The sequence below is a fragment of the Cimex lectularius genome, unplaced genomic scaffold (genome assembly GCF_000648675.2).
Source record: "Cimex lectularius strain Harlan isolate CLEC.00 unplaced genomic scaffold, Clec_2.1 scaffold95, whole genome shotgun sequence".
In the NCBI taxonomy this organism is placed as follows: Eukaryota; Metazoa; Arthropoda; class Insecta; order Hemiptera; family Cimicidae; genus Cimex; species Cimex lectularius.
Window position 1 is genome coordinate 108,643 of NW_019392779.1, and position 16,671 is coordinate 125,313.

The 16,671-nt window shown below is 36.1% G+C and overlaps 2 protein-coding genes across 3 annotated transcripts in view; both read right to left on the bottom strand.

Moving 5' to 3' along the window:
- The window catches only part of LOC106667867 (DNA-directed RNA polymerase II subunit RPB1-like), a 44,664-nt gene extending 43,332 nt beyond the window's left edge, over positions 1-1,332 (bottom strand). Inside the window, exon 1 of the mRNA XM_014396098.2 lies at positions 1,229-1,332. The gene's annotated coding sequence lies outside the window, so the exon portion shown is untranslated. The remainder of the gene's footprint in view (positions 1-1,228) is intronic.
- A 283-nt stretch (positions 1,333-1,615) lies between these two features.
- Positions 1,616-6,009, bottom strand: LOC106667868 (meiotic nuclear division protein 1 homolog). Of its 2 annotated transcripts, none has more exons than XM_014396099.2 (6): positions 5,932-6,009; positions 2,508-2,606; positions 2,310-2,446; positions 2,143-2,248; positions 1,924-2,070; positions 1,616-1,868 (listed from the first exon to the last, which is right to left on the bottom strand). In XM_014396099.2, the coding sequence occupies exons 2-6, from the start codon at positions 2,595-2,597 to the stop codon at positions 1,731-1,733; spliced, it is 618 nt and encodes a 205-aa protein (XP_014251585.1). In that variant the 5' UTR covers positions 2,598-2,606; positions 5,932-6,009; the 3' UTR covers positions 1,616-1,730. The 2 variants fall into 2 exon arrangements, with proteins under 2 accessions (XP_014251585.1, XP_014251586.1); XM_014396100.2 differs by having other exon boundaries at positions 2,508-2,598; positions 5,932-6,006.
- Between the last annotated feature and the right edge of the window lie 10,662 nt (positions 6,010-16,671).

The following is a 16,671-nucleotide window of genomic DNA, read 5'->3' on the forward strand; positions in this document are numbered from 1 at the left end:
AGGAGGCATTGATTATTGTTCTGAGAATTTCAGATTGAAAGGATTCGGTTCGATTAAGTTTGGAATGCTTTGAAGTTCCATAAAGTTCATGTCGGTTTGTCGAAATGGGAGTCAGGATGGCAATGTAAAATTTTCTTTTGTCAGTAATATTTAGATTACCTGGCTGAGTAGCCTGGCATAAAACCATATGTTAACATATTGTAATAACTACATGCCTGCATTTAAGTCGTGTATAGGGGTTCCCATTAGTCTTTTGTCTGAGGTATCGGGCATGTATCGCAACACAGATGTGAACATGTTGAAGTAAACTGGTGGGAGCTGACCAGCCTAAAGAATCGCCCCGGGTGTTGGCAGTCCAGGGGGCAGACCATGGGGTTGGACTCCAGATGCTGTCAACTCAGGTCAATTCAGCAACCAACACATACAATCCTGATGGGAGCTTTAGTGTGAATATAAAGGTTGTCGATTTGGTTTCATTGATCTTCATTCTCCACTGTCGGAGTAAGGATTTGAGGATATGTAAGTAATTTTGGAGATTACGAGAAGCTCTGACGTAGGTTGTGCTTGCATACCTCCAACCTAGGTCAGAGGTATAAATTGAGTATAGCAGAGGAACGAGGGTGCTGCCCTGTGGGACATCTCCTAAAATAGGGTGGATTAGGAGACCTAACAGTTTTGTATAAGAGTTCAATACTGGAATAACATAATATTATATGGAGCGTACCATAGTACTTACTTCTCTTGAGTCAGTTCAAAAATAATTACTACAGTTTGGTTATAAACCGGCTAAACTACTTCGCCCAATGACAGTACTTCATACTCTTCTAGACGATTTAATAGTGACATTATATTAATGTATGAACTACTCCTCAACTCAATAGTGCTCTGATCTGCTTCCCTTACTTAACTTTCATATTCCCAGATGCAACATCAGGCATCTCAATTTTCCTAACTTATCGTACCCGCCATCTACCTCAAACATTCCAACCTACTGAAAATAATGATCAACACAAACTCACTTCCCAGTTCCTTTGACATTTTTAACTGCATCAATCTATCATGTCTTAAAAAGATAACATAAAAACTTTGATAATACTCAATTTGAATACAAAGAAAAATGTTTTAATTGCATAATTCATATGTAACTATAGTCGAGAGATCGTTTTTTTAAATACTATGTAGTAATTTTTTATGTAATAGCATAATATAATTAACCATATACACTCACGATAGCTTAAGTGGTTAGAGCAGCAGCGCATTGAGCCAAATGTCTTGGGTTCTAATCCTGCTCGTCACACTAACTTTTTCATCTCAACCAAAAACCTTAGATCCTTAGATAAAAATAATAGTTAATTGTAATAATTAATATGGTTGATTATGACCTCTAAACAAATATGGGTTGTAATAAGACTAAATCTGGATAAAATGCATATTTACAAACGAACTTTACACTGGCCAGAGGGCAGTGCAGATATTTCATGTTCTAAACAAGCACTGTTGGAACACCAGTTCCACACTTTGTCGCACATGTAGGGGAAAATTCCGAACAGCTGCTTGAACGAACCTATGTCTATAGAATCAATTGAAAATTGTGGCACACTAAAAAAACCCCTTCTTTAATTCAATCATTTAGTCAATATGAAATAAGTATGGCATGGTAAACTCCATACATTTTTTTTAAATATTTACATTGAAAATTACAGCTGAATATTATACTGGTTCCAAAAAGTTTATTCAATGTAATCTAAATCTTCTGGTATCCCGAATTGTTTGTTTATTACATCTTCCTCGATGAAGAACTTATTTTTGCACCAGGATTTCAATGATGATATGTTATCCGTCCACCTATTTGCCGCTTCTTTTGCAACCTGAAAAATGTTTAGTCAAAATCAATCAGAACGGGAAAATAAACTAACAAAATACCTCAGTATCGTTCAGCATTTTTTCAAGATCGGCAGAATCATTTTGTTTATATTTTTGAAGTTCTTTCAGCAAATATTCATTCTCGGCTGTGATTACTTTGTTCTCTTCGATCACGTGGGTTCTTTTAGACATGTCTTCTCTTCCAACCTGAATTTAAAAGAAAAACAATTTAAACAATTTGAATTAAAATTGAAATTAACATTATTTTATCAATTTTACCTTAGCTTCAATAATTTTATCTTTGGTTTCAAACAGAGCTTTCCTGGTATTTTCAATTTCCTTTTCAAGTCGTGCAATCTCCATTTTTTTCATCTTAATAGAATGGCTTTAAACAAAAGTTAATAAAATATAATAAAAAAAAAAAGAAAAGTATTTTCAAATTGTACCTTGGGAAGGACCAGTAGTATGTCGACGTTCCAATTTTGTCCGTTTCCACTAAGTTGTCGTCGACAAGACTCTGCAGGACATCTTTAACAGTCTGGGCGACAATACCTTTCTCCTTCGATGCAATCGTTTCCAATTCCTGTAATTGTATACGGTTGTCACATTAAAATAAGGCGGTAACAGTGGAAAAGATAATATACCTTAAGTTGGAAAAATTCCTTCTTCTCGTGGAACAAATTCAACAACCTTGCCTTTTTCTCATCAGCACTGACACCTCTCCTCCTTGACATACTAATTTACTGTGAAATTATTGTTTAACCATTAATGAACCTATTTTACTCCACATTATTGTGTCAAAGTGATCATTTGTATTCATGAAAATAGTTTCTTGCGGTTTGTAGGTTGTTTCTCATTAAAAATATTTCACTTGACTATTCATTTTTCCATAACATAATATTATTTTGCAAATATTGATCATTGGCACAATAAAAATAAACTGACACTAACTTAAGGTTAAATAAAATTTATGCTCAAAAGAAGTTTCATATTTCAACCAGGGAACATAAATTTACCTCTCTCTCAGCAGGCAGGAATTAAGGAAATTAATAGTCCTTTATTCTCATTACATGCATAACAAAACTTAGTAGAGTCCATATGGACTTTCAGTGTTCAAAGGGTAGAAGCGATACAGGACAGAATTGCCAGCACTCCCATCCGGTTCGACTCTTTCTAGACAGGCTTAGAATTTACATGACGGGTTCGCCACTTCCAAGTCTATTCTAACATGCCGCAGACATTGACCTTCATGGGTAGCCAAACACAACATGCTCAGCTGACTTATACAATTGATTATAAACCATTGCTCGTGCCAAATGTTGAGGTCACCTGGCACCTAACTGGATGGAGCCTGACCATAAACGTATAAATTGCCCCTAGATGAGGTATAAGATAAAATCATTAGCCGCTCCGTTCATGCAAGAACATCCGCAGCCATCCACCAAGGCGTACCACGCTGATTAGTTTCTTGCGAGACCTAGGCTTCAATAACATATCATTGATATCCTAATGTCTATAATAGAATCATCAAAAAATCCTTTTCTTTAATTTTCTTAGTTAAAACAAAATTTATTGCAAATTAGAATGGATAAAATGTAAATACTGTCTTCCAAGATAAAAACAGGATTAATTTAAAACTATCCTCTACTAGCACCAAAAAATCTACAACTTATTACTTAAAAACAAAGAGATGCATATTTGTAGGGATAGTGGTAACTCTGAAGTATTAAGTGATGTATTAAGTAAATATGTTCATATATGTTGAATTATCATTTGAGGCTCTTGTAGGAGAAGTTGCCCAGTAACACTCTTTCACACTGATATCTTGTTCAGTCTTCACACAATGAGAAGGTCTCGGGGCCACTTTCGCTCCAATCGTCTTGGAGGATTTTCAGGTAGGATTGGAAATGATAAATTTCGTACGAATAGATTACTGTGTGTGTGTGCAGTGATTGATGAATTTTTTATATTGAGTTTTGATGAGTTCATGTACAAACTGGATGTGTAGGTCTTTATGGATAATTTGAAATGTAAAAAGGAGCATTTATAATTTGACGGAGAATTTTAGATTGGATGGATTGGAGACACTGGGAATTGGAATACTTGGTTGAGCCACACACTTCACAACCGTACACCCAGAGAGGTCTATAGTCTTTTTAACAATTTATAACGTCGGTTTGTTTGCTGTCTTTTCAGTCTTGTATGGGGATTCCAAGTCAGTCGTTTATCCATGAAAAGTCCAAGATAATGCACAAGGTAGGCAATGGAATTCCATTTATACTCACCGCAGGACAGACATTTTTACGTAAGGTAAAATTGATCTGTGTGCTTTTTGTTAGGTTTACCTATATTCTCCACTTTGTGAACCATATTGTTGTACATTCAGGTATTGTAAGAGTTGAGGGGTCCGAATTGTGTGTAAGAATCGCTGTATCATCAGTGAATGTGTGTGTCAAAATGTTAACATGTGTAGGAATATCTGCAGTGTATATGGAAAATAGAAAAGGGCCAAGTATGCTTCCCTGAGGAACACCCGCCCTAATTCGTATATAAGGTGAGAATTCAGTTCCCTGACGGACTCGACAAAATTTATCCGTCAGATAAGATCGCAGTATAAGATAGTACGTATGAGGGAGGATGTTCCTCAGTTTCCAAAGCAAGCCCAAGTGCCAGACTCGATCGAAGGCATGTTCTAAATCAAGAAAGACACCCAAGCAATGCTGTTTTTGTTCGATTGTAATTGTTGAGTTGTCGAGTGAAATGTGCGGAACCCAAACTGATGATCTGGAATAATATTAGAATTTTCAATTATTGGCAGCAAACGTCGGAGAAGTAGTTTTTCTAGTATTTTGGCAAGGATAGAAAGGAGACTAATGGGTCGATAGGAATTTGGAAGATCAGAAGGTTTATTTGGCTTATGAATCATTTTAATTATAGAGAACTTCCATTGCAATGGAAAATATGTGGTCCTTAGTATGTTGTATAGGTATGTTAAATATAGTAAGCCTCTGTGGGGCAAATTTTCTAACATTTGTTTTGTAATTAGATCATAACCTGGAGCTTTTCATGAATGTAGTTGTTTAATAGTGTGTTGTATGTTTCATGGAGTAAATGCTTTAGGAAGATAAGAGAGTTGCAAGGGGACATTCAAGTCGTGTTCAATGTTAAGCTGACGGTCATGATCAAGTATGTCATGGTGTGCAGTAAAAATTGTGGAAAGGCGCTCTGAAAACAATTTAGCAATGTCGGAATTGGATTTTGCCCGAGCGTTGTTACTACGGATGGTCCTTATATCGCAGGATCTAATTTCTTTAATTAAAAAAATGTATATGGCTTAATATGCTATGCATTTAAACAAATAATAATAATATAAAAAAAGGAAAAAAGAAAACGGAGAAGATGGGGTAGGAAGAGAAGAATCCTTTTTTCTTAATGTTAAAGCTATAATTAAGTAACAATTGAAAAAATGTATATGGCTTAATAAGCTATGCATTTAAAATAATAATAATAATATAAAAAAGGAAAAGAAGTAAAAAAAGAGAAGAAGGGGTAGGAAGAGAAGAATCCTTTTTCTTAATGTTAAAGCTATAATTAACTAAAAAATGAAAAATGTATATGGCTTAGTATAATATGCATTAAAAAATAAAACTAATAATTCATAAGATTTGTTTATGTTTCTGTAACACAAAAAAATGATATTAATCACTCTTTTTTTAACTTATATTATCACATTTGAATTTCTTAATTATGACATTTTTTAATCAACCACTATGTTACTAAAAAAGTATCATACATGAATAAAAAGTTTTTATGAAACTATTTTTCCTCTTACTTAGCACAAATTCAAATAATGGTAATAGTTGTCCGGAAAGTTACAGTAAATGACAAATTGGTCCGTTTGGTCTCGCTGTAGTAATGACCGATTCTAATGTTTCACAATAATAATTGTTATATGATTAATTGCATTATGTTGTTGCAGAAAAAATGACTGAGTAGGATTTAATAAATGGTCTCTCGACTAGTTACATATAAATTATGCAATTAAAACGTAAAAAAACATTTACTTACTACGATAAACCGATTCAAGGCACTAGGCGAACTTATCACTGCAACACGACGGATAACAGTCGTAGAACCTTCTCTTTGGACTGTAATTTCCCGCCAAATTTCAGTACATGCTTTCCCGCCAAATACAAATTGCCCAACTAAAGTCAGTTGGTTTAAAAAGCAAAGAGAAAACAAAACATCATCAATGATCATGATTTATAATTCATGACTCATTACGCAGCTTTAGATAAAATAAAAGTGTTTAATTAGATTTCATTTAAGAAAAAGTTCAAAAAGTTTTTTGTTTTAAATGCCAAAATTAGGCTAAACATGTGTAGGTGAAAATATTGGAATTGAAAATAAATAATTGATGCAATTCAATTGTAAAAATGGCTGTTTTATAATATATTGCACACTGTGGCTGTTTTAGGGATTAGGAATGTGGTCTAACAGCCCCTATGGATTTCCTTTTCACCGAATGGCCTTCACATCTTAGAGGATCGTTAAACATTAATAAGTCCCAGGCGTCTCATACCTTTTTCCTTATTCCTTCGCTTTGCATTAACAACTAGTTGATCTCCTTACATACTCGATCTGTCAATCAGCACACCCCTGGTCTCCCATTTCGATTGTGGATGTTGGTCTACGGTTGACTCATCAGCGAGCATGTTACCAGACTCAAGAGAATCATGAAATACTTTCTTCGGTACGTAAGTACAACACAGTTGGGTCACTGTGTAGAGGCGGATGGCCTGTAGTGGCCGGCCCATATTGGGGAAGGTTGGAAACCGTTTTGGGGAACATTAGCTTTGACAGACAAAAGGTCAATGAGACCCCCAAAAATTTACGTTTCAACTATTTTTAAAATTCTATTTTTAAATATCCATCTTCGTTTGGTCGTAAATTACGTTTATTGTTTCTAATAACAATAATTATTCAGTTATGGTGAGATGCGGTCTGGTGTGATGTAGGTTTTAGAAAAACTTTTTTTTATCGTGCCAACGTTTCGATCTTTTATTGAGATCATCTTCAGGGCTCAATAAAAGATCGAAACGTTGGCACGATAAAGAAAATGTTTTTCTGAAACCTACGTCACACCCGACCGCATCTCACGATATCTGAATAACTCATAATAATAATTTTCGATTTAGCGGTATTAACGTTAAGTTTTCAGTAATCACAATACATTTCTAAATTTTCTATCATTTTTTGTAACACGAAAGGAAAGTCTGCCAGTGATACCACATCATCAACAGTGTAATGTAAAAAGGTACTATGGTATGTATCGTATCGTTTGTCACTTCGCTCCAGTGGGCACGAGAGTGTGGCGCCGATAAAAGTCGTATCGGGCGATAAAAGATCGCGTCTCAGTTGCATCACTATCTCATCGCTCCAGTGGGCATTGCGCCTTAGAGTATTAATTTATTTGTGATAGTAACAGGCAACAAACAAACCTAACAAACAAGCATAAATATCCCTGTAGTAAGTTTTACTAAAATTATTTTTGACCCAAACTGCTTACCTCATGGAGTCAAGGCTAATTAATTATTTAAAATTCAAAATGATTTATTGATTATTAAACCTAGTTTAATTAAAACATTCAAAAAATCGTTGAAACTATAAATAATGTAAGAATGTTCTCTGGACCAAGGTATGGAAATTCAGTTTTTACTGCCAAGCTTTCCACCTATTTTAAGGTCATCATCAGGGTCTATATTAATTATACATTATGAAAAACATGTTTGTACAGTTGATTTAATAATTGTTTTTCATAATGTGAACGAATTTCATAATGCCTAGCTGCTAAGAGTCAACCTACAGTTGTGTCATTTTTCCTGTTGCATCACACACCCGAATACTTAAAAAATAATAATAATCAGGTCTTTAGAATTTTTCTTCTTATATCACTTTTCTTGTGGGCGATACAATCACCCCCTCAATTAGATTAGTCAAATAGGGCGATGGAGGAATATCGAGTACTCCATTATCCTGAGTGGACGGTATGTAAATAGAAAAAAATGTATTTAAGAATGAATGAGTGTTGAGAACCTCGGGGATGAACCACTTCCGCTTTAATTTTCGTTTTTTTCTTTCCCTAATTTTTATTATAATGGCTTACTTTGACCCGCATAAAAGTGGTTGTCCTTGAGGCACCCGCGAGGACCTCCTTTTAAAGATGTAGTCCTTTGAATCTTTCTAACCTTATTATTATCGTTATTTTATTTTATTAAAGAACAATTTAATTTAACAATTTAACAATTTCTATGTGTGTAGAGATTGATTAGACTTCTTCCTGCACTGTCCAAAATCCTCGAAACACTCCTTGTCAAGTAATTAATCTCTATCCTAGATACTCATAAAATAATTCCCTCTCACCAATTCGACTTCCGTCCACATAATTCTACGGTCCAATAAGGTCTCAGAGTAGTCGACACTATCACGTCTGCAATCGAGAACAGGGTATTGCTTGGGTACGTTCCTAGGGGCATGCTTTATAAACTTAAACGCTTCCTTCCTATTCCTTTTCCGTCTTTTCAGTCTTTTCCTGAACTCCTGCTTAACAGACCGCTGCTTCAGAGTGAGGTGCGGCAACAAGTTCTCGGAAAGACGGGGTCCCACAAGGGAGCATTCTTGGCCCCATCCTTTATATCATCTATACTGCTGACTCACCTGCACACTCCAATACTATTTCTACAACCTTTGCAGACGATACTGCAATTCTGTCCTCTAACTCGAATCTTAGCCAAGCGATCCAACATCCAAGAACACTTTGAGCTTATCGAAGACTAACGAAAAAAGTGGAGGACAAGATTGAATGAAGAAAAATGTACACAGTGCACTTTCACATTGAAATAGCAGTCTTACCCTCCACTCTACCTCAACGACAAATAGATACCGAATTCCACTCAAGTCAAATACCTAGGACTATACCTAGACAGACGTGAAATCCCCACATACGACTTAAAAGGCAACAGCCTAACAGAAGACTTGGACAACTTCGAAGACTCCGAACACTCAAAATTCATCTTGACCGTCAAAACGCAACTAACGTTATACAAGACTTTACTGCGACCACTTTGGACGTAGATTGTAGAACTGTGAGGTTCTGCGAAGCCATCCAACATCCAGCGCATCCAATTCATCCAATTAAAAGTATTCAGACAAACCGGCAAAGCTCCTTACTACGTCACCTACTTAAGAAGAAAAATAACTTTATTCTGGGACTGGTGTCCCCTAAGAATAATTTACATGAAATAAATAAAGGAAGTTCCTTCTATGAAGTTAAAAGTAAAATAAAAAAAAAAGATAGAAATATTGGCACAATGTATACCAGTAAGGCAGGCCAGAAGAGAAAATTACGAGAATATTAAACAAAAATAACAAATGCTAACGTGAGATCTCTGCTTGGAGGGAGAGGAGGTGATTATACAGGTGGGATTTAAAGGAATAAAAGGAGGCAACATGACGAATAGAAAGGGGAAGGGAGTTCTAGAGATTAGGGGTTCGGATCAGAAAGGATCTTTCGATGGTTTGGGTTGTTTGTTGCGGAAGGCTAAGGTCGATTGGGGATGAGCGGGTCTTACGTGTGAGATGTGAGGAGTTGAATTGGAGGGATTGGATGATGTAAGGAGGACGACGAGTGTGGATGGACTGGAAAAGAAAGAACCTAGGAAATACTGTGCACGGAAAGAGGGGAATAGCCAGGAAAGTGGGGAATACAACCCCGACACCCGGGATCCCCGTGGGGTGCCGTACACAAATCTTAGCAACAATTCCTAATAAGCTTCAATTGCGCGTTCTCCCCTTCCGAGAGACCACCGTATGCCAAACAGCTATAATCGAAGAAGGGAAATATAAGGGAAGATACAAGGAGTTTGCGGGTGGAGAAAGGTAAGAGAAGCCAGGACCGACGAAACAGGCTGAGGCAGGACATGGAATGGCGGGAAATATAAGAATGCCAGGAAAGGTTTTGGTCAAAGACTACTCCTAGGTTTTTGACCGAAGAGCAGAAGGGGATGGGATGGTTATTTAGCATGAGAGATGGGATGCTGGGGAGGGAATTGAGGAGTTGCCTGGACCCGATAATTATGGCGGTGGATTTGGACGGATTGAGTACTAGGGAATTTTTATGGTCCCATTCGTTGATGTAGTTTAGGTCTTTTTGGGTCTTGAGAATGGCCGAGTGAAGAAGATCGGAAGGGTGGAAGGATATGTATATTTGGGAGTCATCGGCATATAGGTGATAGTTACAGGACTGGATGGAGTCGGGCAGATAATTGATATAAATGGAAAAAAGGATAGGAGAGTTGCTAGATCCTTGGGGCTCCCCAGATTTTAGAGGGAGAAAGGAGGAGGAAAGGCCATTGGGACCGGCAAAGCTCCTTACTACGTCACCTACTACTATCAACTATCCACTTACTACTATCCACACGACCTCAACAATCCTTATGTCAATGAACTGATCCATTCCCGATTCCAAAAGTTTCATACCAGCCTCTCGATCCATCCTAATCGTATAGCTTGACCTCCTTGCCCCTTAAGGCCTTACACTGAATGCCAGCATTGGCTAGCTTTTCATAGCATGTGTCCATTAGTGTTAGTACTGTGACCGTGTGATAAGAAAAGCGTACAGGGATCACATTTGTAATCTATACTTTTATTTCGTCTTTCCAAGTTTCTCTTAATTTATTCCACGTATATTTTTCATATTTAACAATAAAAAAACAATCAATTACCTCCATCCTTACCTTTCCTAGTCTTCTTATTGTACGACAGCTGATTGTAAACCCAAATATGGGCATATAAGTACAAACTCGAAATCCTTGCACCCAACGCTTGCCATTTCGTGCTGCATTATGCATGTTTACTTTTTTTTTATATTTCAAAATACAATCGCCGGCCTAGAAATAGCACCGAGTGGGGACACTGGTTCTATACAGGAAGGGTCTTTGCCTTTCAAGGACGGAGGAATTACAAGAATCGTATGGACAAAGCAGGAGGAACGATACTTGTTAAAATGTCCTTGGCGAATGGCAATAATGTCGTCTTATTTATGTATTGCGTGCAAATCGGATCTTACGTTGTCACCCTCACTCACACGCAGACACGCAGACTCTCTCTCTCTCTCTCTCTCTCTCTCTCTCTCTCTCTCTCTCTCTCTTATCTCACACTCTCACTCTCACTCTCTCTCTTTCTCTTTCTCTTTCCCTGAATCTCTCCATTCGTATTTTATTAACTATCTCTCTTTCTAACCTAATAAGCCATGTCACACTACTCATTCAGGCCAATAAATATCTTCACTCCAACCCACGCTAGGGGAACAAAATAATCCATACTAGATATAGATCTATAGATATAGATAATAAAATAACTGTTTCCTACAAAAAACAGTTGACCCAGTTACTCGCTGCCGTGCTCAATCATGATTCTTAAATCGGATGGCATTCCTATACGCTCTCTGTGCAGAGCCAAGGAACGCGAACAGATTCGCGGGCGTTGGCCCAAAACTAAGTGACGTGTGTCAATCTCACAAGGCCTATCCTTAGTCGGGTGAGGATTTTCTTCGAATCAGATCCTCTGAGGGCCACCTATCGACAGTGCTCTAGATAGGTAGTACGATTTTTTTTCAATTTGCATGAGCGCTTAGACACTTGCCTAAGATTTTTCGACCTGGTACCACTGAATACAAAAACTGTGACCGAGCGACATTGTAAAATAGGCTACAATATTTTTCAGGAAGAAACAAATGGATCGTGAATTGACAGTTGAATGTTTTTGCACTCTCGATAAGTGATAAGTGCAAGTTTCGGGGGGAATAAAAAAAAACAAAATTTATTATTTTCAAATTTTTTGTTTGCAAAAAATTGCCCCTGGCGAATCTATCTAAAAATGTTTTTTTTTTTGCCATAATATTTCGTAATTAATTTTAACGAATCTAAACGAGTTTTATTAAAATCAATCATTTCCCTACTTTACTATAAGATTCTTTTTTTGTACATTTCATTTATTATAATCTTATAACTTATTTAAATTAACTCTATACAATTTCTCGTCTTTTAGTGTTCCTTGGCGAGAACTCTCGGACACATATTTTCGACCTAGTATCACCAAAAAATCGATCAAATTTTGAATAGAAGTTGACACATTATAAGAAAATTTCATTAAGCTGTGCAATAATTATTCCTGAAAGTGTAATTTTTTTGAGAGCGAAGGGCCTACAATTCTGCAGAAACTACAATTTGTCAACAACTGGAATTTCTGCCAACATGCAAAATTGGCCAACGTATAAAGATTTAGTGCATAAATGAATGAAACTGAATACGATTTTTTTCAAAGAGCAACAAAGCTAAAAGGAAGAGATTTTCCAGTGTTTCATAGAGAAAGAAGCAGAAAAAAGTAATTTTTAGTTACAATTAATTAAGGTTTTTTAGTTGAGATAAAAAGTCAATGGCACGAGCGGGATTCGAACCCACGATCTTCGGCTAGATACGCCGCTAAGTAACAAATGGATCGTGAATTGACAGTTGAATTTTTTTGCACTCTCGATAAGTGATAAGTGCAAGTTTCGGGGGGAATAAAAAAACCCAAAATTTGCTGCTCTACCACTTGAGCTATCGTGACCTCGATCCACTCGGACACCAACTTCCCATCTCAACCCCAACTTTTGAATTTTCCCTACTTTTTGACATTTTTCAAATGTCGTGTAATCGGATTGGATTCTCGACGACAAATGAAATGGCTACGGAGAGAAATTAGTGATTTAAATAATTAAATTCACTAATTTCGTGGTCCGCTTGACCAATTAATACATTACAATTAATTAAGGTTTTTTAGTTGAGATAAAAAAAATGGCAAATAGGAGGGAAAATTCAAAAGGTGGGGTTGAGATAGGAAGTTAGTGTTCGAGTGGATCGAGGTCACGATAGCTCAAGTGGTAGAGCAGCAGCGTATCTAGCCGAAGATCGTGGGTTCGAATCCCGCTCGTGCCATTGACTTTTTTATCTCAACTAAAAAACCTTAATTAATTGTAATGTATTAATTGGTCAAGCGGACCACGAAATTAGTGAATTTAGTAATTTTTAGGGATGAAAAGCTATTATAATTCACATTTTTGCAATAATTCATGCCTTATATCTTAAATATATTTTTCTTTGAATATATATCTCAGTGTCAGGCAGATTTGAAAATAATGTTATTAATGATTGATGTCGATACGGTTTATGTTCTGGTATGTTTATACTCGTATATATATATTTTTTTTATCGAACGTAATGCCGTAATTCTTTCAAAAATGGCATGTAATTTTTGGCCGAGTACTCGAGTGCGTTTGCAATGAAAAAAAGAGAAACAGTTCTCCTCTACGATAAATTATACACGCGTTTCAAATAAGTTACGGTCCTTCGAATTGTTGTTATCCAACTGGAGGTATACTGGCGCAAACGGGCCTGGTTGCTCAATCGAGATTATCCAAAAGTGGGTGCCAGCAGGTTTGGGGATAATCCACTCTTCTGAGTTTCATTATAGAAGGAAATCCTTTGTTTTCTGTTGTTATGTTGTATGTTGTTAACTTAGCGAAGATCTGAAAAAACAAGGAGGGGGATGGTGGCAGAGACAAAATGAAAGTGAGGACGAGGAACTGAGTAAGAGAAAGAGAAAGAAAAAAAAGAAAGAGGAGGAATAGAGAGAGAGAGCGAGAGAGAGAGAGAGAGAGAGAAAGAGATTGGCAGAATAAATGAGGAAGATATTGGCATAGTTCAAGGAAGAAAACAAAGAGAAATAAATGAAAGAAAGACATAAACGATCATATGAACTGGACATACTTACTATACAGAACAAATCTATTTATATAAAAAATTTACATTGGAGACTTATTTTGAAATGGGCTAATCACAAGTAAATTTAAACGCTACTGTAAGCGCAGGACTTAACGCAACGATTAGTCAATTATTTACCTATTTCTTCTTAACCCCCCCCCCATGAGAATTACCAGCGTCTAATGACACCCGAGTGAATGTCTAATTATTTTTGGACTTGGAGCAATTCATTTGGTGCTTTAAGTACAAACAGACGAAAAGGAAAGTAATTTTTTTTTTGGAAAACGGCGTCACTTCCTTGTGTCTTGGAGTGGTCGGTTTACTTTCACGGTGTCCGACATCCCCGAGGCGAAATATCTCGAAGACCTTGAATCCCTGTTGTACCATTGGCATTGACATCAATTGAAAACTTTTCCTAGATGCCGAAGAACAGTTACATTAATTATTTTCCGGATTGTCCGCAGTCTAAATCCAAGCTTAACGAGCGGATAAATGAAAGCAACGATTTCGTAGAAGTTATCTTGATTTTCGCGGCATTTTTGTATTAAGCTACTAAAATAACTAGCAAATTAAACACATTTTATTTTATAATATGCCTAATTATTTTTAATTTTTTAAAAAATAATATTGGCCACATATGTATATGTGGTATGTTTACCATACACACTATAATTGATTTTTTTCTTTTGGCGTTTTTCTTTGAGTTTAGACAGTGATTAATTTTATATAATTGGACTGGGCTTAATTATGTCAATAAACATATAAAAAGTGAGTTGATTAATAGATAAAATTAATTAACTTGAACTTAAACTTAAAATGTATTAACATGTTAAATTACATCACTTGATGATAATCGTTTCAATAAAAAAATCGTCAATTAATACGCTTGCTCACTAACTCATTCACACACTGATACTCTCGCACAATTACTCAGTGATTCATGCATTTCTCGCACATTCATTCACACCCTCATTCCTACAACACAAACTCACTTCATCACTCACTTCCTCATTCATAAGTTCAGCAGAATATTAAAATCTTCGTTCTTTCATACACTCACACACTAAATATTTCACCTGACTTACTCACAGAAACCAAATCTTTCACTACTTCTCTGAAACTCAATATTTCACCTACTACTCAAGGATTCATACACTTGCACCTTTACTCGCTTACTCACACATTCATTTCCTCTCTCATCAACTCGCTTGCTCTCTTATTTTATTGCTTACACTTTTACTGATTCACTAATATAATTAAAAACTAACTATCCCACTCGCTCACTCACAAAATCTTTTACTACTAAATCACTAAATATCTCACTGACATATTCACTCATCTACGCAATGACTAGCTCTTTTACGCATACATACAAACCTATTTACAAAATTGCTTACTTCCGCATTTACTCTCTCCTTCGCGTGCACACACACCCACAAAACACACACACATTTCTATCTCTCTCTCTCTCTCTTTCACTCACTAACACAAGCACTTGGTCCTTCACAAATTTCACTAACTAAAGCTCTCCCAAACTCACCCAACACTTGCCTCCACTGCTCATTTATGCTCTCACTTGGTCCCTCACTCATTCTCTCACTCTCCCTCATTCACAGATTGACTTACTCACCAACTTACTCATTAACTCACCCTCTCTGTCTCTCTCTCTCTCTCTCTCTCTCTCTCTCTCTCTCTCTCTCTCTCTCTCTTTCACTCACTCACTCACTATTTCTCTCACTCTTTCACTCACTATTTCTCTCTCTCTTTCACTCACTCACTATTTCTCTCACTCTCTCTTTCACTCACTCACTATTTCTCTCACTCTCTCTTTCACTCACACTCCAATTTCACTGACTAAAGCTCTCCCAAACTTACTCAACACTTGCCTCCACTGCTCATTTATTCACTCACCTGGTCCCTCACTCATTATCTCACTCTCCCTCATTCACAGATTGACTTACTCACTAACTTATTCATTAACTCGCCCTCTCTGTCTCTGTTTGTCTGTCTGTCTGCCTGTCTGTCTGTCTCTGTCTCTCTCTCTCTCTTTCTCTCTCTCTTTTTCTCTCACTCTCTCACTCACTATTTCGCTCTTTCACTCTCACTCACTTTCTCATTCACTACTTGGGATCGTAAAGGTAAAATATTAAATTAAAACAACTATACAAAATAAAATTTGGAACAAATTAAAAATTATTATTATTTAAGTAAATTAAAAACACGATTCTCTCCTACTGGGAGTGAGGATAGGAAATTTTTATGACCATAGAAAAGTTTATGATTTATTTTGAGATCATTTTCACTTTCATATGAATGTATTAATTATTTGAATTTTCAAATAGTATAATTGGTATATGATCTTATGAATTTAATGTTGTTCAATGCTCGTCGTGATAATCAAAATTTCCATAGTACACAAACATGTTCATGTTTTCTTATAATAATCACGAATTGTTTAATTATTAATAATATTTTATGTTTATGCATTGTTATTTGATTATAATTTACTTAATTTGGATTATTGAGAATTGACGTTCTTTTTGGCACTTCTAGTATGCTTATGTAATTAATGAAAAGAGAAAGATAAAACGTATATAGTGAATAGTAATCACGTTTTTATCTATTTAACAATGGAGTTTGTTGTTTGATTTATTTTTGGGTATTAAAATTTTGCGTACTACAGTCAGTTGGAGCTTTAAAAACAGGTTTTTCTCACTGAACTAAACTGATAAATGTCTTCAGGATTACACTCATTCAATATTTCATTATATATTGCATGATTTCCATACGAATGTTTTGACTATATGCAAATGTATTTTTTTAAAGCTCAGAATAGCATATACTTCTGCGTCTAATTTTGAGAAGATTGTCAACACAAAATAACCTTGAGTTCGAGACGATAGGTCCTGCAGGGTATTTATCACCAAGATTTACCACGACCCACCGC

Coding starts and splice junctions, on each gene's coding strand:
- LOC106667868 (XM_014396099.2), bottom strand. CDS start 2,597: ATGTCAAGGAGGAGAGGTGTCAGTGCTGATGAGAAAAAGGCAAGGTTG. Junction 2,071..2,142: donor ATAAAATTATTGAAGCTAAG/GTAAAATTGATA, acceptor TTTTAAATTCAG/GTTGGAAGAGAAGACATGTC. Junction 1,869..1,923: donor AAATGCTGAACGATACTGAG/GTATTTTGTTAG, acceptor AACATTTTTCAG/GTTGCAAAAGAAGCGGCAAA.